Source organism: Pezoporus flaviventris, unplaced genomic scaffold (assembly GCF_033815535.1).
Source record: "Pezoporus flaviventris isolate CSIRO_AGI_PZ_B2104156 unplaced genomic scaffold, CSIRO_AGI_Pfla_v1 ptg000176l, whole genome shotgun sequence".
Lineage (NCBI taxonomy): Eukaryota > Metazoa > Chordata > Aves > Psittaciformes > Psittacidae > Pezoporus > Pezoporus flaviventris.
Genome location: NW_026892724.1, coordinates 617,501 through 628,229, shown reverse-complemented (window position 1 = coordinate 628,229; position 10,729 = coordinate 617,501). Strand labels below are relative to the sequence as shown.

At 41.5% G+C, this 10,729-nt stretch overlaps 1 protein-coding gene across 19 annotated transcripts in view; it reads right to left on the bottom strand.

The window, feature by feature from the left end:
- Positions 1-1,432: 1,432 nt before the first annotated feature.
- Positions 1,433-10,729, bottom strand: part of SRRM1 (serine and arginine repetitive matrix 1) — a 16,351-nt gene continuing 7,054 nt past the window's right edge. For 9 of the 19 annotated variants that reach the window (XM_061480247.1, XM_061480251.1, XM_061480261.1 and 6 more), the window contains 12 exons: positions 10,525-10,728; positions 9,855-9,974; positions 8,119-8,390; positions 7,894-7,974; positions 7,464-7,550; positions 6,664-6,808; positions 6,369-6,410; positions 4,679-4,783; positions 3,866-4,327; positions 3,013-3,199; positions 2,601-2,795; positions 1,433-2,400 (listed from right to left, as the gene is read on the bottom strand). In XM_061480247.1, the coding sequence (XP_061336231.1) occupies positions 2,296-2,400; positions 2,601-2,795; positions 3,013-3,199; positions 3,866-4,327; positions 4,679-4,783; positions 6,369-6,410; positions 6,664-6,808; positions 7,464-7,550; positions 7,894-7,974; positions 8,119-8,390; positions 9,855-9,974; positions 10,525-10,728 (2,005 nt within the window). In that variant the 3' untranslated portion in view covers positions 1,433-2,295. The remainder of the gene's footprint in view (positions 2,401-2,600; positions 2,796-3,012; positions 3,200-3,865; positions 4,328-4,678; positions 4,784-6,368; positions 6,411-6,663; positions 6,809-7,463; positions 7,551-7,893; positions 7,975-8,118; positions 8,391-9,854; positions 9,975-10,524; position 10,729) is intronic. The other 10 variants (XM_061480253.1, XM_061480254.1, XM_061480248.1 and 7 more) reach the window with 9 other exon arrangements.

Sequence of the window (10,729 nt, the reverse complement as noted above, 5' to 3'; positions counted from 1 at the left end):
AGGGGGGCAGCAAGGAACAGTGCAACAGCTCACAAGAAAAGAAGGGTTATGATCACTCAGCTGGTATCTGGATGCAACGTTAACATTTGAATGAATGGCTGAGGAGGAACACGATTTACAAGCTACACTCTTTGAAGAGTGTATTTAATTCCTCTTTTTAAATCTAAACCATTCTTTATGGGTAGATGTAATAAAACAAAGAGGAAAGAGCACCTACCAATAGAAACGTTGGTCTGGGGCTGGGCTGAGCTCCCTTTACGTGCCCACATCAGCGGCAGAGTCCTTGGGCAACGGAAGTCCTGGAGCAGGAAAGGAAAACAGGCACAAGCAGCAATGCAGTCAGGTACTGAATGTGTTTAAGGAACTTCTGTTAGTCCCAAGACTAGAAGGCACAGAGCTCACAAAACCCAGATGACAGCAAGACTCAGCATCAGCTCCCTGGGAGGGCTGCACACCCACTGGATGCCAGTCTGAATTCCAGAATCACCTGTGCTACCAAGGAACACCATGGGCAAACAAGGACCGAGGCAAAGGGATCAGCACAATGCGGTGTTTGGGTTGTGTTGTTTCATAACCAGCAAATCCACTCAGATGTACTTTTAAAAATGTGTTTGTCCAGAAAGTTCTTGGAATTTATTACACACATTTAATAACAGCTGATACTCAACATTCAAGTGTTGAACTAAGTTTACAAGCACTTTAGCATACAATGTATACTTATGCTAAGAAACAAAGAATTCAGCATATAAGGAAGTGCAGAAGGAAGCTACTTTAAAGATCCCCCCTTCCATCCAGTATCTACATAAACCTGTTGTATTTTAAACCCCTACATGATGTCAAGTAAAAAGACTAATCAAATATCTACACTTCACTGTGCATATCATGTCTACTTCAGATGCAGGACAGAAATTTCCAAGAGCACGTTCCATTCCTCCTTCCAGAGGAACCTCAGACTTCAGAATTGACTGGATTTCAGAAACAGAGCTTGAAACTTTAAAAGAATCCAACAGCAGCAATTCAGTGCGTTTCAAACATGGTTATGGGAAGGCAGCGAGGCACCAGGACTCAGACCAGCGTGGACAGATCTAAAGCTCCTCAGCTACATTACTCAAACCTGCCATGAATTCTGTGCAAGACCTTGAAACACTTCACTTGCTCCAATGAGCAATTTCCACCAGCAAATGTTCTGTTTGTTTGCTTCAAGCTTATCCATCCTCACAGAGCTGACCGGGTGCAGACACAACAGGAACATCGCTGAATTAACCAAGGGCTGTTTCTGCTGCCCCAGGGCAGTTAAAAACCAAAAGCCCCAGTTTTTCAGAAGCCAGCATACTGGATCAAATACTTTTTCTTATCTGTGTATTCATTAACCCTGTACAAAAGAAAGCTGATTAGCAAATGTAAATGTTCATATAAAAATAGCCAACATCTGTTTAAATTTAGAAATTTATTTTGTTTAATCCACAAGCTTTATATAGCTTTAGTTAAAAAAACAAAAACAAAAAAAACAGTGAAAACATGACAATATCCAAAGTTTGGGTTCCTCAGCCTTTCAAAGAGCACTCTGAAAGTTGCTTATACCATTGAGAAGAACCGTAACGAGACAAGATTTATGAGTGGGGCAATGACAGCTCACAAACAAAATTCATGGAACTGAAGGAATTTTTTCTGGGACTGCTGATCATGGAAACTGCCCTTTAAAAAAAAGAACATAAAAATACAAATGAAATTCCAGTGTTCCAAATTAACATCAGTATAAACCCACAGTGTCCTGGTAAACAACATGCTTTCATTTATGTACCATTCTATGTTGCTACTCCTGATACGCTTTCATGGAGACTACACAGGCAACAGTAGAGAGCATTAAAAGATCAGTACTTCCTTGGTAATTCTGCAGTGGTTTTACTTCTGGGCAAGCTTACAAACCACAGAGGTTAGTAGCATAACATAAGTGGATACAAAAGAAGTCAAATGAGACCCTCACTAAAGGCTTTGTTGAATTTCAAAGAAACTAAGGGAACCGATGGTCATGTTTAAAACCTTCAAAACAAAATCCTACTGCTTCTAAAAAGTCTCACTCTAAATGAAATTATGTTGACTGCCAATGAAAGAATGTCACTAGTACACTGTGGACACCTCTTGTAATGTAAATCCATGCCCTTTGTACATGGTGAACCTCAACCTAGCAATTATTACAACAAATGTTATATTCTAAAGCTCAAACACATTTAGCAATTTGAAATTGAATTCTGAGTACAAACCAAATAAAATGTACATTATATCAAAGGATTCGGCCTAGGATGGTGGGGACACTTGCGCCTTCCTCATCGACCTCAGTGCCTTCTCTCGCAGGTGCTTTTCTAGATCATCAAGGTTGTCTTCTGGTTCACTTTCTGTTTCCTTCAAATAGAGAAAGCATTTCTTCACACACTGAGAGCCGACCCAGGCTGCAGCCCCCCACCCCGTGTTGCAAATCATCCCCTAGCACCAAGAGACACCAAGCTCCATTTCTGAAACAAGTTTAGGACATGAAGAGCATGGTGTATCCACCCCCATCTATCCTCTTATACCGGACTCTTAACAAGGTACCAAATTCCTACCTTTTTGGGTTCTGTCTCAGCTTCCTGGTCGTCCTGTGCTGAGGTGGTATCTGCTGCAGCCACAGCAGCAGCTGCTGCAGCCACTGCAGCCTTCTCCTTCTTATGTTTTTTGTGTTTCTTGTGCTTTTTATCCTTTTTATGCTTCTTATCCTTCTTTTTCTTCTTCTTTTTCCCACCCCCTTCTTGATCTGAATTCTGTAACAAACAATTCAACAGGTATTACAACTCAGTCCTCAGCTTTGAAAAATTCATGTTACAAAGTCTTTTTAAGAAGTTTTAAATTATTAAATTATTCCAAGGATTATTTCCCCCACCCCATGAATAACCTCAGAGGTGTTCAGCAGCTAAGTCTTCATGAAAGTAACTTGTCACATAACCCAAAACACCACTGCTTTTATTAACAAACAAGTACCCTTGCAGGTGATGGGCTCTGAGTTGGGCTTTTAGCCTTTTTTTCAGGTGACCAGTTTGCAGAAGGAGAACGAGACCGAGTGGGAGATGGAGGTCCTTGATGTTTTTTGGGTGCTGGCTCAGGTGATCCTGATGCAGACCGTGATGAAGACACCCGTCTTGCAGATCGCGGACTTGGCGTTGGAGCCCTTCAAAACACAAGAGCCACAATTAAGAGATGTTAAGAGGCAAACCAAGAAAATAAAGATTACTCCCTTTCTTTTCATATGACTAATTTATAACCTCACTAAGTCAAGAGAAAAGCAACACTATTTTTTCATCCAATGGAGAAAGAGTGCAAGATATCACATGCAGCTACGTTGTCGTTCTGAACAAATTAAGAGGCCAGCAGCACTTTTGACTGCCTGCTTGTAAGAACAGCAACACACCAAAATAAAAACATGTAGAATTAGAATTTTAGCAGTTTATCTTGGATGACCACTTCTGAAATGGCTTTGAGCTAATGAGAAGCGTTACTGACTTTTAAACAAAGCTAGCTACAAAACTCACAAACTTCTTTCCGCCTGCTCAATCCCAGTGCTTTGCTGTGCTATGAAAAGACCCCTCTCACTCTGCATAAAGCCTCTTCAATGCCCTTCCTGTGCTGCACTTTATTCTAGTAGATGCTTCCAACCTAATAAGCTTCTGAAAATCAGCATTATGATTGTGGAACCCAACAGAGCCACCAACGCTTGAGGAACCTAAAGACATGAGAACCTTTTTATCACAATTCTTTGCTAGTCTCAGTGCATTAAACCAAAGAAAAAAAATAAAACCCTCACAAAACCACCACCACCAAAGATAGATTCTTTTACTTTGTCTTCTTAGGTTCTGGCGTTCTTGAAACCCTCCTGATGGGTCTAGTGCTTGGAGATGGAGACTGTCTTCTCTGGGGTGAAGCTGAAGCTCCCCTTCGCGGTGGTGGTGGGCTTGCAGAGGTATGAGAAGCTCTAGGCCGTGGTGAAGGTGAATGCCTTTTGTTTTGTGGAGGAGAACGTGTTTCCCGATTGGACCTACTGGGAGGAGATCCCTTCCGGTGCTTGGAAGACTGCGAAGGAGAACGCCTTTTAGCAGTGGGTGAGCACCTCTGTTTTGGTGGTGGTGAATGGGAGACTCTGCGTTTGGACTGTGGAGAAGGGGATGCCCTCCGTTTAGGTGGGGGAGGAGGAGAGGCCGTTCTTCTCTTCGGCGGTGGTGAAGGAGAATATCGCCTCTGTATTGGTGGAGAGTATCTCCGTGGAGAAGGTGAGCGTCTGCGTGGGGGTGGTGATGGAGACCTATGGAAAAAAACAGATGTTCAGGTGCCACATGAGCATGTGAATTAGTTACAAGTGCCTTGTGGGGAAAAAGAACTCTAAAAACCCTTTAAAACTTCATTTAATACCAAACTTTCAGAATCACCTGAATGGGTGTTATTCAGTATCTGCTACAGCAATCAAATGATAACCAGGCCACACACCTACCACATCCAGTCTCACCAGCAAAACTACACTCCCCTCATTAAGCTGGGAATCAGGGAACTGCTATCCTGGCATTTCGGTTTCCATGGTGGCATTTCTATTTCCATGTCCTAGCTGGCAGTCAAAAAAGCAGAAGCCCCCACTCTGTGATACAATGCAGCACATTACCTTCGGCGAGGCAGCGAAGGGGAGCGCCGGCGCCGGGGTGGAGGGGCAGGGGAAGGGGTGCGTCGCCGCCGTGCCGGCGGGGGTGAGGGGCTTCTCCTCCTCCTGCTGCAGAGAGAAAAGGATGGCTCAGTAACGTTTAACATGAGATTTATTTCTGTTCTGCTTTCACTGTACAAGTGATTCTGTGCATGCACTTCAACATGAGAGTCTATTAGAACTACGAGTGGAAAAAATCAAAACCACCTCTTTGTTGTAATGCAGTGATGTGCCTGCTAGATCCCACCCCAGGAAAGAACCTGGAATGCCCAGCTGTGTCCAGCAGCACAGAACTGCCCTCAGCAGCAGTCTTGCTGTTGGACCAGATTAGACAGTGTGAATCTGTACTCTTGACACAGCCTGTATCTATGGCTCTGAGATCCAAAATTACTTATTGAAATAGAGGGAAAAAAAATCAAAGTTGTTGCTAAAGTGCAGCTATCTGGATTATGCATAAAACAAGGCATTTTCTGCTCTGCAAGGTTTACAGCAAAATTCAGCGAGGAGAGATTTTTCATCAAATACAAAATATTTCTTCCATTTGAAAGTCCAGGAAAGTATTTTTTTTTAAAGTAAAACATTCCTTTTTCAAAAACGCAATTAAGACAAAACGACTGGATAAAGCACAAAACAAGAGTAATGAAAACGCAAAGCAGCTCAGCTATATAAATTATTTGATTTCAAATACACTGGTGGTTGTTCTCCAGGGCAATGAGTTAAACCTTTTTTACAGTTAAGAGTTTGCTCAAAAAACAACTTTTATGATGCGAAGACCCACCAGCCTTGAAATGTCATGGCAGTCCTAATTAAACGTGCATTCACACAGGAGGCCCTAGGTGAATTTAGTATGCTGCAGAACAAATTAAGATCTTTGAATTCGAGTGTTTTACTTAGAATTGTTTGACAAGATCCATAAATAGAATGGTTTGCATTTGTAGTAGTCATCCTTAATCTCATACATCATGCATGCTGTGACTATATTCTAGCTAGGTCTTCATTAGGCTGCTCTCAATGGTCACTGTATCAGATTAATAAACCCATCAAGCACCCAGCTTCCTGCACCTCCCTGTATTCTGTGAGCAAACTATTTCACAAATAGAAGTGTTAACAATACTTTCTACACAAGAGAAAATAAAGTAGGTGTTCACTACTAGTCTACTACCATTAGTAGTTCCAAGTATGTAATGTATTGAGGAATGAGACTTTTGAAAATGACAATTATCTGCGACCCAGAAGATCAAGATCTTAAATAGTTTGTTGCAAACGTATGGAATGCTGTTAGCCAGAACGCCAGCAGCAACAAGAACATAAGGTGACGCCCACCCACTCACCTTACAACCCCGTGCAAATGGAGTAAGAAACCTCCTGAAGAGTACAAGCACTCAGCTGTTTTCAGGCATCAGCAGATGCTAATAACATTGGTGTGACTAGCTGTTACAGCTTATGTGAATTAACACAGTGAGAAATGAAGGAAACAGAGCAGGTGCTCCTTAACATGTTAAGGAATCACCCCAAATTTCCCTCACCTTACTATGAGTGTGCAAGTCCAAAGGACAAAGGATGGCAAGTACTTATCTATGACAAAATAAATGAGAGTTTATCTAAATGATATTCCATATGCAAATCCTATTTAACAGATTCATTTCTAACCAACCTTTTCATCACTGGTGATTGCCACCTCTTTTCCATCTGCATCCTGATAGCAGTGGAGGAAAAACAAAACAGAACAAATCTATCTGCCATGTATTTGAGGCAAGAATGAACACATTCAAATGACGTTCACAGTAATTCTTACCAAACAAGCATAACAGAAATGCAACCTTGAAACAAGGTTGGGCACACTGGACACAATTCTGCTGTGTATTTTGTTGACAGTTGCATAGCAGAAACAGCAGCATTAACTGAACAGTTAGAAGACCTTGGTTATGCTCAACTTAAGAGAGAATTACCGAGGGGAGGATTCCTTCGGTCGCCTGCGTGGAGACGGTGATGGACTGCGTGAATGGGAATGGCGTCGGCGCCTACCAACTTCCCCATTCTTCACATTGGATCTTTTAGGTCTTTCCTCTTCAGATGAAGATGAAGAACCAGAATCTATAAATGTAGAAGAATCACTCTCTGGAAAATGATTCTCACACTATTAACACAGCTGCTGTTAGGGTTATACTGCAGTTTAAACTACTAACCTCCTCTCCCACAAAATTAAGAAGTCTCTACTTAAAAGCAGCGCAACCAAAAATGTTATTTCAAGTGACAAATATATCCATCAGAGCTGAGGAAAAACATCTGCAGCAACTTAATTTGCCACATAAAATTTGACTAGCCAGGTAATTTAAAAGATGAACTGCAGTTACTTATAAAAATATTAGTGAACAAAACCCCATACCAAGCCCAGGTTAATTTACTGATCTCAAGTATAAAAGAGTCCAAAATATTAGGAAACAACCTATTGCAACAACAGATTAGGTAATCCACAGCAAACAACATTGGTGTATGTCACCAAGAGTTTAAAAATGCAACTTTATCAAAATCCATTAACAAGAGAGATATCCTAACTTATAGAAGTTATACTTCATTTCTCTTGAGCAGCAGCTGAAGTGACTTCATTACAGGTGATAAATCTGTAACTAAGTTTTGCAACAAAACTGCAGTGCATAATTTTAGTAAGTATTTGAACCTAACTGCTAACTACTTCCCGCACAAGTAAACTAAAACAAATGCAGTTTTAGGAAATCTCTATCATCCATACCAGATGAAGACTGTTGGTTCTGCCTTCTGTACTGACGCCTCTGTTGAACAGAGTCCGCTGCAGCCATTTTACCTCCTTTATCTTCTTCTGAAAAGGTACATGCATGGACAGAATATTTAAATCAAATATACAAATGTGCCTTATTCACACAGAACCAAAGTCATGCTGAAGTAGATCATCAAACAATCTCCTTCCCCCTCCCCCAGTCTCAAGATAACATTGAGGCTCGAAGACACTTTGGCTGAGCTTTTTTTTTCCCCAAGAAAGCTTGGATATAAAGGTCTGAGTGATCACCTTTATATGTCTGAAAACTCTTGCTTTGAATGTTAGTCTTCCAAGAGGGTTCAGCAGTTTAACACTGCCTTTATTTGACAAACACCTCTGATTAAAAGCCCCACACAAAACCAGCATGGAAAGGCAAGAGCCATACCGGATTCTGACAGTTCTGCTTTCCTTGGTTTTGGTGCTGGCGAAGGAGACTCTCGTTTTTCAGTACTCTTATGTTTGGGTGCTGAAAGACAAAGTCAAAAATAACTCAGTTGCAGCTCTTAACATTCCTGCATGCTTTTCTGTCAGACAAACTGCACACACCATCATTGAGAAAACAAAAGCACAAAATGATAGAGCTGCTGGGATACAAGTTTTATTTCATCACCTGATGCTCTGCTGGGTGAAACGGAGCCACGGCTTTTCCTTGCACGATTTGACTGCTGGGGCGTTGGAGACCTGCGTGGTTTTGGAGGTGGGCTTGCTGGTGGGGATGGTCTGTGCCTCCGCCGAGGAGGGCTTGCAGAAGGAGAGAACCTACGCGTTTTACGAGGGGGACTTGACGCAGTCCTTTTAGGTGGTTTCTTTGGCGGTGATCGGGAACGTGAAGAGGAGGAGGAAGAGCTACTGCCAGATAAGGATGCTGATGACCGTCGTCTCCTGTAAATCAAAGGTAACATTAGATTCTGACTAGCCAGCTTAAACGTTTGAGCATGAGCACAAAGTTACATTTGTTTGCAAGCACATATATATAGAGCCACATACAACAGCACTTCTGAAACACGGACTGCCTTCAACACTTGGTTTGTGGAAGAAAAAATAACAACCAATCTTTCACAGTTAATTGTTAGTGTTCCCTTTGTTTGCCTTCTGTCAATCTACAGGCTACAACTAAGCTTTTGTCCTGGAGGCAATTAGTTTTGTTTGGGCTCTCTGACTTTTGAATGGTTAAGAGAATTCTCCGTGTTAGCACATGTGACTGAATGATCTTCACAACAGATCTCTTTTAAGAGTTTAGTGTGCAAGTACACTAAGAAGTTTTTTACCAAGAGGTACAAATTTCAGACAACTTAACAACTCAGAACCCATCTCTCCATTCTGGTGGTTTAGTCTGTCATCTTTACATTGTAATTTTAAAAAGGCAGGGCCTCTAGAATTCTGCGGCAAAATTTGTGGCAAGTTCTGTTGCAATTGTGTACCTGCAGAATCCACCTTTGGCTGCAGAATTCCTGAGAACCTGGAAAAAAGAAACCCTACCTTGAGTGAGATAAACATTTGCTGAAAGGGAGCTCTTGTACATCTTGCAAAATACATGTTCGATGCTTTCCACAGTTTTCCCATTTGTGTGAAATGAACATATTTATAAACTCAAGGAAAAAATATAACACAGTCATCACCTTGTCAGAAAAAGGAAGAACTGTTGCTTCCTGGAAAAAGAACAACTGCTGTACACAGGAAGCATCGTGTTAATTCTCTTCCTATGAAGAGGGTAAGAATCTAGTCTTCCTATGAAGGCAAATGTCTGTTTTGACACTGCCAGAAGTATACAGTTTTCTCTGCAAGAGAACTCAGATCATTGCTACCAGAGCAATTGCTTATGCTGTCATAAATGTAACCTCCAGCACCAGACCTTGAGAATTTTTTTTAAGAACATGAAGAGGAAACACATTTCACATCAAAATTGAATTTTGATTGTAATTTTATGTGATAGAAATGGAAGTCGTAATTAAAAAACTCCCAACAAGGCAAATCCAATTTGTCCTGATTTCTTCCCCAGGCAAAGGGAAAAAAGAAAAGCGTTCAGACTTAAGCAAAAGTGTCATGTCAATCTACACTGAAGCTATCCAGAGCCGTTGGAAAGTTATTCTGAAAATGGCCCTTTTCAAAAAGGTGGAACTCTCATCACTATTTCAACTCAAAAGAAATTGTTTCACAGATACTTTTATGTTTCCCCACTACACACTTATGAAATAAGACACTGCAGATTTACATCACTCAAATCATATGCCTGACAGTATGAGACAAACAAGGGATCTTTGAGAGCACACATTCCTCACAACTAATGTTCCCCTTCAGCTTTCAAGGTGTAACATTTTCAGTTCTCTCGAAGAAAGGGAACCTTACCGCCTCACAGGGGATCTGCTTCTTCTGTGCCTGGGGGGGGGAGGCATTCGCCTTGGAGGGCTCCTTCTCCTTGGAGACGGCCGTCGTCTTGGGCTTGGTCGCCTTCTAGGGGAGTAAGACCTGTCATAATCAGAAATTCAAATGAAAAGCAACTATCTAATTTTCAGATTTGAGGACATTTATCCTCAGGGCACTGAGCGGGAAGTTGCTTTTCTCCAAGTGCATCACATTGAAGTAGCATTTAGATTGTGATGCACATATTCAGACACTTGAAGTTCAGTGCTTGAAGTTTCCCAACACCTCTCTACTAAATAGTAAAACAATTCAAAAGAGGAAAGTTCAAGTAATTACACCTTCAGCACCAAACCTATCTCCTAAAAATGCTACACAAGTCTCGCCATCTAACAAGTGCCATACTCAGCAGTAAGCACCCCATTCCTCCTCCAGTCAGCGCTAGTCACTGTGAGCATGTTCTAATGAACCGACAAGAAGAAAACAACACCCAAACACATTTATCCACTAAAAATATCTTCCTCATTTGGCCTAAAACATCCATAGCTCAACTCCCCTAAGAACATCACTATTTACCTGAGAACATTACATTAAGTGGCACCTTCAGAAGAAAATATTCAGTCCTCAACCTTTGTATCAAGATAAACTGAAGTCCTACCTTGACCGTGATCTATGACGCCTTCTTGGTCGAGAATGAGATGGAGAACGTGATCGAGATCTTGACCTTGACTTGGACCGAGTTGGGGATCTTTGACGAGTCTTCTCTTTTTCCTTCTCTCTCTCCTTCTTTGAATTACGTTCTGGTGAAGTTTCCTTAGTCTCTGGTGCAGGAGGTTCAGGTTTAGGAACTTTTGGGATATCAC